The following is a 14,144-nucleotide window of genomic DNA, read 5'->3' on the forward strand; positions in this document are numbered from 1 at the left end:
ATGATTAGATGAAAAAGTCAGTAGTTTTAAAAGATTTAGAAAGGGGACTGAGCATTTGACTGTTGCACTGAATAGGATGAGTGATGTAACCTTAAGCAATGGCAGATTGAAATGATCTATTATTTAAAGATGGGTTGTGTTCGGTATATTTGATATCAATAAAATCATTATAAAAAGTGAAAAAAGATACATAAGCAATGGTAAGAATGGAACTGGGGTACAGATGAAACGATCAAACTTTTTCAGGCGAGGAGGAAGAGTAGTTTTGAATGCAGGGCTATAGGATATATTCCCTATATTGTAAAATGTAAATTAAACAATTTCAATTGGAACCTACAAGAACATGCAGCTAAAAAGATTGATCAGTGGTATAAAACCACAATAGCAAAATAACATTCTAGATACTTCAGGTATTTGAAGACACAAAGGTGTCACCAGGGTACACATCATAGTGACAAAAGTTTAAAACGGCAAAACCTCGGGAGTCAAAAACACAGGAGATTTTGAAATTTTTCATAAATCTCGCATTTTTTTTTGCAAAATCTCGGCAATAAAAAAAATTTATAACAAAATATAAATAAAACACATTTAAAAATAAATATCTGCTAAAACCGTAAATATCGCGATATTCATCACGGTTTGAAAATCTCGCGAGAAATTATCGTTTTAAACTTTCAGGCACCTTCTCGCGATATTAGCGCGAGCTTTTTATAAATCTCGCGATATTTGTTACAGAGGTACACATTGTGTTGTTTGGTTAGTGCTTCTTGGCAGCTATCCAGCATTGTGCGTGTTTGGATCTAGAAAGATGATCTGACAAACATGTTGTCTAACCTTCTTCGGATTTTCCCAAGATCTTTAGAATTACTTTTTTTTCTCTGGTGTGTCTTGCTTCAGATTTGGTAAATTTTCATGCAACAGGTTTTGATTCTTTCGAACGATAGTCACCAGTATCATCTCAGCAATATCTTGATTAGTGTTTCTGGATGGATTTCGTTCTAAAAAGTGGCTTTTCTTGGAAATTTTAGGGATTTTTTAAAAAAAAAATAAAAATGTAAAGAAGAATAAAATAGGCAAGAATAATATGTTTTCGTATTATTTTCTTATGAAAATATAAAGAAACATAAAAATATTTTAATGTAAAAGAAACAAAGAATTACAAATATATAAAATAAGGATTCTCTTAAAATTATTGTGATATTTATGTTATCACCAATATTTTGAAAATATCATGATAGGTTCACATTTTATTGGCTGTTGCAAGAAAAAAACGTTGACATTGATTGAAACATTTACAAAATTCCAATGATGCTGTAAAATGCGATTTGTACAGCCTGAAATATAGGCGTCTGATCCTTATGGGCTAATCAAAAAAGTGCAATTACTGAATCCTGCATGGGTCATGGCGGATTTTGATCTTTTTGTTAGGGTGAATAGACCAATCTTAAACATTACAACCAAAGTCAACCTTGTTATAGAATTATAAATTTGAGTAGTAGAATGGACAACCAAAATATGTGTAAATGGGCCTAAGACTGGGCATGATCGCCGGGAAGGAAAGATCTCACCATCCATAACCCGTACAAATTAAAACAAGAGCTGCAAAACAGTGGATAACTACAAAGAGCTAATGAACATGTTTTGGTGTAATATATTTACAAGTTCATTTTTGAGTCCCGTGTCCAAGAAATACATGTGCATCTAAAACACACAGACATTATTTATCAGCCTCTAAAAAGAAGTATATGTCTAGAATGCAAAATCGAGGCACTAACAACTACCATTTTAGAAGCAAAATATGAACTTCTTTCATACTATGCGATAGTAAACCGACATATCTGAGCTTATTACTTGCATTTTTTTATCATCAGCATATTACTTTTCTTTTTGAAACCCTGTTTAAATTCTTTTAGTACCTATAATGCTCACCAATACTAGCCCCAGCAATATCTTGGTATTATTATACAATTTTCTGTAATTGTTGGAACAATATAAGAAAATTCTTGTCCTGTAACCTAACCAATTCAATTCTAAATTTTTTGTAAGAATGACCCAAAATCCAAATCGCCAAAATCCCTTCAAATGGGCCATCCTGATTCAATTCAATCATCTAAGTAAGAAGATGCACAAGTAACCAAGACACCTATGAGAGAAATATCCTGACATGAGATGCACAAAAACTACTGTTATAAGGTTTGTCCTGCATAGCATGTCCCTAATACCAGTGATCATTGGGATCCCTAGAAAACCACCAAGGAAGAGAGAGAGAGAGAGAGAGAGAGAGAGAGCACGGCTAAAAAACAAAGAACGATAAAAATTGTAAAAACATGGCAAAGAGTAAATGTCCACATGAACAAACAAGAAACCCTAAAATGACAAAGAACAGGTTAGGCTTTGTGCCAAAAAACTGAATCAAAAGCAAATCCCGAAAAAAGAAGAAAAGAAAAGAAAATTGGACCAATGCAAATCAAAAGAACCAATGCCAATATCAGAACCTATAAAGATAGGAACCATGCAACTATCCTAAATAAACCCTAGAAATTTTCCACCATCCAGATATCATTGCAAGAATCACCACCATTAACGAAACCACAGGAACAGCATAAAAGAAACCCTAGATCAGGAAAATCCAAGACACCCAAATAGTGCAAACAAGAGCAAATTAGTATTTTCGCCAGTGGGAGTTTATCCAAAAAACAATATTTTAGCCAGTGGATGAGAGAGAGAGAGAGAGAGATGCCCACCTTAGAAAAAAGAGGCGAGTGGGGATGGGGGATATATGTAGAGGGCAAGGAAATCTGCGATTGGATGGATAATATTGGGGAAGGAGCGGTTGAGGTTTTGACGCGTGAAACCGCGATCTTTGTTGATTCTACTTTCGTTGTTTGTATTGCAGGAGAGAGAGAGAGAGAGAGACGAATGGTCCCAAGACCAAGAGCAGGATCAGCGAACAGATGGAACCTCCATGTCCCCCGTCATCATCCTACCACTTGTTCGCTTCGATCTGAAAATAAGAAAAAAAAAACAACACAACCAATCGAGAGAGAGAGAGAGAGTGTGTGGAAATTTCAAAAATGGCACCAAACTTTTGTTTATGTTTTTCTTTGCGATGATCCTCCCTCGGTTTTGATTCGATACTTTATATCCAAACCTCAAAATGTAGGCCACTAAACAAATTGGTTGAGCTTTCAGAAAAAGGATATCGACTTTGGATGAGAAGTGAGAAAATGTGGTTAATACAAATTTAGCGGTCATAGATTTTGTTGCAATTGTAAAGTGAAATCCACCCAAGGATTCTTTTGATCGACTACAAAAAAGATTTTTTTTTTTTAGTTTTAAATTTTGACTGCACTTGATTTTATAGGGGCAGAGATAAGTTTATGCTGAATTTTTGCTCATGCGGACATCGTGGCCGTCTGTTTGCATTTTGGATGAATGTCACATGGTTTTGTTGACTTTTGAGCTTTTTAAAATGCAAATCAGATGGCCACGATGTCAGCATGAGAAAAAAGGGCTCATGTTCAGCATGACCTGATCCGTTTTCATTTTACAAGGAGTGAGCTCAATAGCTGGTTGATTGAGATATATGTACATTATCTACAAGATTTTCATCATTCTATTCTTGTGCATCATTTTTGACCACGTCTTGTACATCACTTCGAACTACCACTAGATGTTTAACTATGCATCCTTTGACTTCTTGTTTAACTCTGCAAACATTGTCAATTTGTATAGTTTTACTAGTAACTAAGTAAATGTCACACCTATATAACATTGATTGTACATGATTATAACCCAAGAGATGTATCCATATATCTTCATCATCTAATTTTAGAGTACATTTATACTTGAGGACCATTAACTCTTTTATATATATGATTTTATACGATATTAATGCTATAAATTTCTTATAGTTGCTATTTTTAGAGACCATTATAGATCTCCAAAAGGGTTGCTTAGTGCTACAATAATTTATAAATATCATTTAAGCCGCCATCATAACTGATTACATCAACTACACAACATATCACTTATTTAACAACTTTGAAAACCAACAACCCATAATAAACCACAATACCCCACAACCCCTATTCAATACTTGTGCATAATCAACCCCAACCACATCTAACTAATTAAATACGCCCTAGCCCCAATCAAACAGAGATAAATATTGACAAAATCATTAAATCTTGACAAACAACAAGCAAAAATAAGTAACTATATGCGAAAATCCTTAAAGATCTTAAACCCTAAATGGTAAAAAAAAAATACTATAACCTTAATACTTAATCGGAGAAGTGAAGAAAAAGGATACCACAACCTTGCATGAAGTTGAACAAACAACTTTCACGAGAATCGTCGAAAGAGTTGAGGTTCTAGAGAGAGGAGGAAGATGATTGAGGTTACTGCTCTTTCTAGATACAAATGAGAACAAGAAAAAAACCTAAACTTGCATTTATATGAGACAAAATTTATCAAGAAAAAGAATTATGCAGTACAAGTGAGAATGAAAAAAAAAATTTACAATATCGGACTTTCGTAATTTTTCATAATTTTGCAAAACTTCATGCAATACTCGTCCTCAAATTTGTAATTATCGAATTTCTACAAATTTTATGATTTTCGCAATTGATCACATGAAACTCATCACGAGTTTCTTGGGTATATTATTTTAGCATCATGATGTGCGAAAATAAAAAATTCGCATATGCAAGGGGTAAAAGCACAAAAAAATTGAAAACCTACGATATTGTCCATTTGACGGATTTGATACATTGTGAGGCATTTTTGAAAAACACATCATTTTTGCCACACAATACGATCATCTTTAGATCTTTATTTCACTAACATGACAACACACCCGGGCGACTGCATCTGTTCTTTATGAAGCCAAAACATCCACCATGACAACTGTAGAGGCCATTAACATTATTTAATGAGTTTATATTAGATTCCAACGAAGGTACAAAACTAGTGAGCTCAAAATCATAGGTTAAAACTGTATTGATCCAACAATCTGACCACATAGTTGTGTAAAACATGGTTTGTTTACTAAGAATCAAACCTAACCTTGGATTATGTTTTTGATGTAAAAAATATGATTTCTTGAGTATAAAATTTGGGTACATTGTGCACAGTTGATTTTTGAAGCTCTTAAAAAGCCTGCTTACATATCACAATCACGTTATTCAAAACTGATTTTCTACTTAACACACCTTTTAAATTAATCCATAGTCTAATCGACAAATAAATTTTTTGTTTAAGTATGAAAAGAAGGTGATGCCTAAATAGCTCCGCACCTTCATTGGTACCATATATTTAACCCTTTAATTAACAAGGTGGTAAATTAGGGGGGAGAGGATCAGGTCAGAGGCAACTCTGATGGTAATCCGTCAGAGCTCTCACTGGTACCGTTCATCCACAAGATGAATGGTCTATCAAACACCATCATGGGTTTATTTGTATCTTAGTGGGTCCCGCATTGTTTTTGGAGCCATTGATGGTCTAGATGAAGGGCATCTAGAGTATACAAAATAGACAACTCAAAACAAACCAAAAACGCTGTTTATAGAGGCCGTTCATCCTGTGGATGAACTATAAAAGAGGCATCTTACCGTCGGAGCAACATCTGAGAGCAGACCAGGTGATCTGTCAAATCACTTTAAGTGATTTGACATCTTCACCATCCATTGATTCATCCCAAAAGGACCTCATGATCCCTGTGTACATTGTTGACGGGGACCTAATAGATGGTACAAGGTACAAAACCACAGGCTTCTAAAAGCCACGCCTTTAACATCTAGCATGCGAGTGATGTCGATGATCCATAACCAATAACTGCAATTTTTTTCATAGCTTCAATAGATTTCGAACACCAAGAAATCAACCTTAATGAACAAGATGCAATTGATTTGGTGAGGCTACATACTTGCCGCGTCCCAAGACAAGAAGTTGCAAGGCTGAATGTCTGATTGCCCACCTCATATTTGATTACGTAGCCCGATTATATTACTTGATTCCATCTTCAATGCTCAATCTGACTGGCTAAGCTGTTGGCCAGGCAGCTGAAATTTGACATCACACGGGCATTTCAGAGTTTTTTTTCTTTTCGGATAATCAAGCTGGGGTTAGGCAAGACCCCGACCAGTATATCACTTTAACAATACATAAATCACATAACATCCAAAGACGGGAACCACTCTGGAAGTTTGTCTTTCCAAATTCTGTCAACCTGGAGGCTCCCCATCTTCACAAGAATTCCTGCAATATAGTTCTGAGATCTCGGACACCACATACAATGAATTTTGTTAAACGATAATAGCTTCCCATATATGGCATTTCAGAGTTCAGAATATAAACCAAACAAAGTTTGATCAAGCCTCATTTTCCAATAAAAAAGAAAATCATCCTCCTACATGAGGAAAAAGAGCTCTCTCCATGTGAGGAAACTTGGGTCGAACAGCTTGAGAACCATAGCCATCCCTCTGGATCCCTGATCACGTTGCATAAAACATAAATCTGACAGCCATGCCCACAGAGCACAACCCTGTATTAGAAGAGAAGAATAATGGAGATAGCACCTGCTTCAATGCATCCTTAGAAACAAAGGAAATAAGAAATTATAATAAACTGAAATCATTCTCTTCGAAAGATCATCGTTGAAAAACGAAAACCTGCAATGCATAGACCTTTTTCTAACTTGGCTGATGTTTGGTTAGTTGGTCACAGGAAAAAAGAAAAGAAAAGAGAAACCTGCACCAGATTCTCAACCATGATTTGTTATTTGAATAGTTAAGCTAAATCTACCCGTCCGAACAATAAGCTTGAGCATTTCTATTTAGTGGAGCAGAAATCATGCTCATGAACAAGCAGATTACATTTCATATGAAAAAGAAGGGCAACAATAATGCCCAAATTTCCTTTCAAAATCAGAAGCTGGACAATGATATGGGCTTTAAACACATTTTACTTCTTCCATCCTTGAATCATGACATTGGAAACTTCACTAACGTAAAGGCCAGCATCAGCAAAGGAACCACATTTCTCATTACGTGCACAATGCAATATCCAGCTACAGTGGACAACCTCGTTAATTCCAGCCACTAAAGTTCACCTCAATGTTCCAACCATTGTATGGGACTCACAGGACTTCAGAAGACTCCAATAAGTGTCGCTACAGCAAATACAAGAAACAACCCTCCACCCAAATAGCCAACCTGATTGAATTTTACAAAGGATGAGACGAACCTCAAACTGTGGTATCATTGCATAAATCTTGAAGACTCCAAGAAAAAAAAATCAAAACTAGAAATAGGATAACGAGCTTAAAATATCAAAGATGTTGTTCCTCACCAGTTTCTCTGAAATGTAATTGGCAAGAAATGCTCCTCCCAAAACTGCCAACAACGTTGCAACTAGATGTCCAGCAATGGCTCCACCGGCCACACCCCAAGGGGACTACATGGTAACAGGCTATAATCAGAACATATTTTAAGGTGCAACAACACATACAATGATCACAAAAGCAAACCTGTGCTGCACCCAGTGCAATTGTAGCCAGCATTGACCGATCACCCCATTCCTGTTGAGTGTGTGAAAACCACATTAGAGTAAAATGCATGAAATCAGGTCAAAGTAACCTGCTCAATTGAAATCTGTTACTTGAACTTAATTTCTATTAAGGAATATGCTCACCGCAAAAAATACAAGGCTGAAAGATTTCCAGACAATTTCAAATGGATTAGTCAACCTCTTTGACACCTGAAACCAACAACTAATAAATTCTTACATCAGAGTAATAGTGACCAGGTGGCACCTGGATGCCAGAACATAATAAAAGCATGCCTCGCTAACTCCTAGCTATTGAACACAATGTGCTCAACGTCTTGGTGAAGGTCATCACTACCTCTAAACAATGCATGGCTGAAAAGAAAAGAATTTGCAGGGAAGCACGGGAAAAGAATTTCACAAATGAGAAATGATTTACAATGATGAACACTAGCTGAAAAGAAATGACAAGAAACTTGGAAAGAGATGCCCACAATGTTACAACGGACATTCCATTTATATCACATCCCAATTACACTTTCCAATAGAAACTCCAAAAAAACTATGTCCCATATCCTATTGCTATAAGATGTGACATGGGATACAAGGTCAAAAGCTGAAAAACAATAAGTGATCCGAGATAAAACATTTCCTGGATGAGAGAAAAGAAGAACGTAAGCAAAGAACACTGCAGAGCCATCTGAGGCATGTTTTGAATCACCCATGACATGAATATCTAATCAGCTACCTATTGTGTTACACAGAAAGGTCATGGGAGTGGAAATGCAATTCCATCATGTACTCAACTAGTTGTTTGCTGGGATTTGGTGTGGCATTCCAGGCCTCTTCAACTGATTGACAGTTCATTTCTGCAACTTCAAAATTGTCTCTCAATTATTGTTCCACTTGTTAAAATATACATGTAATCAATATATTTATATATATATATATAAATATATATATATATATATATAAATATATTCACCCATACCCGATAAGGGTATTTCTGTAAAATCGCCCAATAGGGGCAGTATAGTCTTTTTCCTTTTTTTACTTTTTCTTTTCTTTTTCCTTTTTCTCCTTATTCCTTATTTTTTCTTTTTCTTTTTTGTGCATTAAATGCACCTTCATTGGGGGCCCCAACAAGGAGTCGTTGGGCCCCCAACGGTCACAATTGTGACCGTTGGGAGCCCAACGACACCTTGTTGGGTCTCCCAATGGTGCCTTTTCTCTCTTTTCTCTAAACCCTCTCTCACTCCTCTCTTGCCTATAAATAAGTGGGGTCTCCCCCTTTGTAATGGGTGGCTTCTTCAAGCCCTTTAGTGCATTTATAAGATTTTATGCTTTCTAGCCATTATTGGCTTTTGTGTATGTCCTCTTTTGGACTTGTTCTTTGATTTCTATGTGTGAATGTCCATTGTAGGACATACATTTCTTTTCCGCATATTTCATTACATGGTATCAGAGCCTTGGTTGTGCTCTTGATTCATATTGCTAGTTGTCTTGTTCTATCTCTCTTTGCTTGTCCTCCATTGTTGATTATATAATGGAAGGAGAACAAAAGATTGATCTCTCCTTCAAGCTCAATGGTACTAACTACATGATGTGGGCCGCCGCCATGGAGAACAACCTCAAAGGTAAAAAGCTTTGGGGATACGTTATGGGCACCATTAGGGAACCTCAACTTCAACTTACGAAAATAGATGGTGATCAAGAAAAAGCCCTAAAAGGAAATGCTCGCATGAAGGCTATTGAAGATCACCAATCCAAGGTTGAAGATTGGGAAAGTAAGCATGCAAAAATTCTTGCATGGTTCATGAACAACGTGGAGCTAAAGATTTGCGCCAACATTGCTAAATTCCGCCTAGCAAATGAAGCATGGTTCTTTATGAAAGGTATGTATACTCAAAAAGACCTTGCTCGTCATTCGTACCATTAAGCAAGGTGAAATGAGTGTAAGAGATTACTATAGCACTCTTGGCCCTTTGTGGGATGAGTTATCTCTTCTTGAACCTAAATGGGTATCAAGTGAAGATGTGGAAATGCGAAGAGAACAAATGGAGAAAGAACACTTTTTCCAATTTTTACATGGGCTTAGGCCCGAATATGAACAAGTGAGGTCCTCCCTCCTTCATAGATCCAAACCACTTCCTTTGGAAGATGCAATAGCCGAAATATGCCAAGAGGAAACCCGTCTTGGTATGATTAAAGGAGGAGATGAAGTTCTTGCCGTGACTAAACTCGGCAATCATATGAAAACCTACAAGCCTCCACACTTTAGGAGGCAAAATAACTATAATGGCAATTATAGGAAAGCCATTTGCCATCATTGCCAAGAACCGGGTCATATAAGACCTAATTGTCCAAAGATAAATGAACCTCCAAAAGGTAAAGTTGCTACTATTGAAGAAATCCCGCAAAAGAAGGAGGAGCCAATGAAAGGGAAAGAGTCCTTCTCCCTTGCTCAACTATCCGAAACACTTCAAATCCTACTCAAGTCACCATCAACTTCGGGAGCCGCCATTGCCTCTTCTTCTCCTCCAGGTACGCCTTCTTGGATTCTTGACTCTGGAGCATCTTTTCATATGACCCCTATTGAAAATGGATTATCCAATGTATGTAGCAACTCCAAAAATTCCTATGTTTCCACCGCCGATGGTACCTCTTTACAAGTTAAAAGTTTTGGAACCTTAGATTTTTCAAAAGATTTTTTTGTGCCAAATGTAAGAGTAGTACCTCAACTTAATTTAAATCTTTTATCTGTCTCTCAAATATGTGATCATGGATGTGAAATCTCCTTCTCAACCCAAGATTGCTCTATACAGGATCTCCAGTCCGGGAAGCGGATTGGGCAAGGCCATAGGAGGGGAGATCTCTACTACATGACCAATTTGAAACTTCCTACTAACTCATTTTGTAATCATGTCCAAGATAAAAATATAGAAACTTGGCATCAAAGACTTGGACATCCAAGCTTCTCAAAAATGTACTCCTTTCCTTTTGGAAAGAAATTTTGTAATGAGAAACATTTTGTTTGTAAGAGTTGTATTTTTGGAAAAATGAAATCCACCCCCTTTCCAAAGAGAACATTTGTGTCAAAAAGACCCTTTGAACTAGTTCATTCGGATGTTTGGGGTCCTTCTCCGGTCATATCAAAAGGAGGATACTCATATTATGTTACTTTCATTGATGATTTCACTCGATATGTGTGGATATATTTTCTCAATCTAAAATCCGAAGTCTTTAACTTTTTTAAAAAATTTCATATGATTGTCAAAAATCAATTTTCAACTAATATCTCCATTCTTCGATCCGATTCCGGTGGAGAATATCTATCAAATGAATTTCAAGAATATTTGAAAACCAATGGAATTTGTCATCAAAGGTCATGTCCTAGGACTCCCCAACAAAACGGTCTAGCCGAAAGAAAGCATAGACATATTTTGGAAACCTCTAGGACTCTTCTCATTTCCAAGGAAATTCCAAAATGCTATTGGGCCGAAGCCGCCTTAACCTCTACTTATTTGATAAATAGGATGATATCCTCATCTCTACAAAATATATCTCCATATGAAAAACTTTTTGAAAGAACACCCGATTTTAATAGATTAAGAATTTTTGGGTGTAAGTGTTTTGTCCTTACACATAAAAGAGATAAGTTATCTCCCAAAGCTATCGAATGTGTGTTCTTAGGATACGGAGAAAATCAAAAGGGTTTTAGGTGCTTCGATCCCAAAAGCAACAAACTATATGTATCCAAAGATGTTACCTTTTTAGAAAATGAGAACGGTTTTGAGAAAAATAAAGATATTGATGAAAGCGAATATGCTTTCTTATTTGATCTTCTCTCTCAAGAAGATGTGACTCCCCACGTTGAGGATGTTTCTAATGATTTAGAGGATACTCCTCTTAGTAATGTTGAAAATGGAAGTAATGATGTTGAAAATAGGTCAATTCAAACCTATGCTAGGCGTGGTCAAGAAACTCCCATTAGTGCGTTAGAAAAATATTCTCAAAGTTCCAACATAGAAGAAACTTCTTTAAGGAGATCTAGCCGGATCTCCAATCCACCCAATAGGTTCGTTTCCTATGAGTCCCTAACACCTAAATATAGGGCATGCCTAATTGCATTACACTCTTATCATGAACCATCACACTATAATGAAGCCAAAAACATTCCTCAATGGGTTGAAGCCATGAAACTAGAACTTAGTGCCCTTGAAAAGGCTAAAACTTGGGAAATAACTTCATTACCCACTGGAAAGAAGTCTATTGGATGTAGATGGGTCTTCAAAATTAAAACTAAAAGTGATGGGTCATTAGAACGTTATAAAGCTAGGTTGGTAGCCAAAGGGTATGCTCAAGAGTACGGAATAGATTATGAAGAAACCTTCGCTCCCGTAACTAGAATGACTAGTGTTAGGACTCTTATTACAGTTGCATCCGTTAAAAAATGGCCTATCTATCAATTGGATGTTAAGAACGCATTTCTTAATGGCGAATTAAGTGAAGAGGTCTATATGGATCCTCCACCGGGAGTATCTATTGGTGAAAACAAAATTCTTAAACTAAAAAAGGCACTATATGAGTTAAAACAAGCTCCAAAAGCTTGGCATGACAGATTTAGCAGTGTAATGACTAGTTTGAATTTTCGTTCATGTTATACTAACACTGCGTTGTTTGTGAAAAGTGCAGGATCTTCAGTAGTGATTCTACTACTATATGTTGATGATATGATCATCACTGGAAGTGATGAACAAGGAATCCATGATATTAAGAAAGTTTTAAAAGAAAATTTTGATATGTCTGACCTTGGTTTCTTAAGATATTTTTTAGGTATTGAAGTTGCCTACTCTCCCCGAGGGTATATTCTCTCTCAGATAAAACTTGTTGCTGACATTTGTTCCAAATCTGGAATTTCCGATGATAAGAAAGCAGACACCCCTGAGGTCATCAATGCAAAGTTAAGGTTGGAAGATGGAACACTTCTCGAGAATCCTACTCCCTACCGGCAACTTGTTGGGGCCCTGACCTACTTATCCATCTCTCGGCCAGACATAGCTCATGCAGTTCACTCAGTCAGTCAGTTTCAACATGCACCTACATCTGTGCACATGAGTGCAATCTTAAGAATAGTCAGATACATTAAAAACACCATAACTAAGGGAGTTTTCCTTTCCTCTTCATCATCTCTTGATTTAATTGCTTATACTGATGCTGATTGGGGAGGAAACCCTAATGATAGAGTCTCAACTACAGGTTTTTGTGTTTTCCTAGGTGACTCTATGATCTCTTGGAGATGCAAGAAGCAGCAAAAGGTGTCATTATCCTCAACTGAAGCGGAATATCGTGCAATGGCCACTACAACCATGGAGCTTGTATGGCTTAGAAGTCTCCTCAATGATATGGGCGTAATCATCTCCACTCCTTCGAAGATGTGTTGTGATAACAAAAGCGCCATTTACATTGCAAGCAATCACACCTTCCATGAGCGGACTAAACACATAGAGATGGACTACCACTATGTTCGAGATGAATACTTAAAAGGAACCATAGCACTGCCCTACGTCACATCCGAGTACCAGTTGGCGGACTTCTTCACTAAAGCTCTTGCTACTCCTCGTTTCATGTTTCTTCTCAACAAGCTTTCGGTTGTATCCCCGTAAAGCTTGAGGGGGGGTGTTAAAATATACATGTAATCAATATATTTATATATATATATATAAATATATATATATATATAAATATATTCACCCATACCCAATACCGGTGAATGATTATTTCAAATATTTGGGATCCATCATTCAAAAGTATGGAGAAATTGATGGAGATGTAAATCATAGGATAAAGGTTGGGTGGATGAAATGGAAAAGTGCTACTGGAGTGCTGTGCGATCGTAGAATGCCATTGCGGTTGAAGGGAAAGTTTTATAGGACGACTATTAGACCCGTTTTACTATATGGTACGGAATGTTGGGCTGCCAAGAGACATCATATTCAAAAAATGAGTGTAGCTGAGATGCGGATGCTTAGATGGATGTGTGGAAATACAATAAAAGATAAGATTCAGAACGAAGAGATACGTAAGAAGGTAGGTGTTGCACCCATTGAAAATAAGATGCGAGAGAATCGTTTACGGTGGTTTGGACATATTCGGCGAAGGCCTAATGATGCTCCAGTTAGAAGGTTGGAGAAATGGGAAAATATATTAGTTAAAAGAGGTCGGGGTAGGCCTAGGAAGACTTGGATGGAGATGATAGGAAAGGATATGAATGCTTTGAACCTCACCGAGGACATGGCGTTGGATAGAAATGATTGGAGGAAAAGGATTCATGTGGAAGACCCAAAATGAATTTCTTTTTTGGTTCATATCGCTGACCCCAATTGTTTTGGGATGAAGGCGTAGTTGTTGTTGTTGTTGTTGTATTCACCCATACCCGATAAGGGTATTTCTGTAAAATCGCCCAATAGGGGCAGTATAGTCTTTTTCCTTTTTTTACTTTTTCTTTTCTTTTTCCTTTTTCTCCTTTTTCCTTATTTTTTCTTTTTCTTTTTTGTGCATTAAATGCACCTTCATTGGGGGCCCCAACAAGGAGT

The 14,144-nt window shown here is 36.8% G+C and overlaps 2 protein-coding genes across 2 annotated transcripts in view; both read right to left on the reverse strand.

Moving 5' to 3' along the window:
- The window catches only part of LOC149813751 (nuclear transcription factor Y subunit C-3-like), a 37,902-nt gene extending 34,835 nt beyond the window's left edge, over positions 1 to 3,067 (reverse strand). Inside the window, exon 1 of the mRNA XM_089991831.1 lies at positions 2,745 to 3,067. The gene's annotated coding sequence lies outside the window, so the exon portion shown is untranslated. The remainder of the gene's footprint in view (positions 1 to 2,744) is intronic.
- Positions 3,068 to 6,763: 3,696 nt separating this feature from the next.
- The window catches only part of LOC149813752 (protein PAM71-homolog, chloroplastic), a 55,565-nt gene continuing 48,184 nt past the window's right edge, over positions 6,764 to 14,144 (reverse strand). The window contains exons 7-10 of the mRNA XM_089990745.1: positions 7,696 to 7,761; positions 7,532 to 7,582; positions 7,354 to 7,458; positions 6,764 to 7,217 (exon numbers count right to left, since the gene is read on the reverse strand). Coding sequence (XP_089846871.1) covers positions 7,152 to 7,217; positions 7,354 to 7,458; positions 7,532 to 7,582; positions 7,696 to 7,761 — 288 coding nt within the window. The 3' untranslated portion in view covers positions 6,764 to 7,151. The remainder of the gene's footprint in view (positions 7,218 to 7,353; positions 7,459 to 7,531; positions 7,583 to 7,695; positions 7,762 to 14,144) is intronic.

The sequence above is a fragment of the Nuphar pumila genome, chromosome 16 (assembly GCF_984573655.1).
Source record: "Nuphar pumila chromosome 16, dmNupPumi1.hap1.1, whole genome shotgun sequence".
Lineage (NCBI taxonomy): Eukaryota > Viridiplantae > Streptophyta > Magnoliopsida > Nymphaeales > Nymphaeaceae > Nuphar > Nuphar pumila.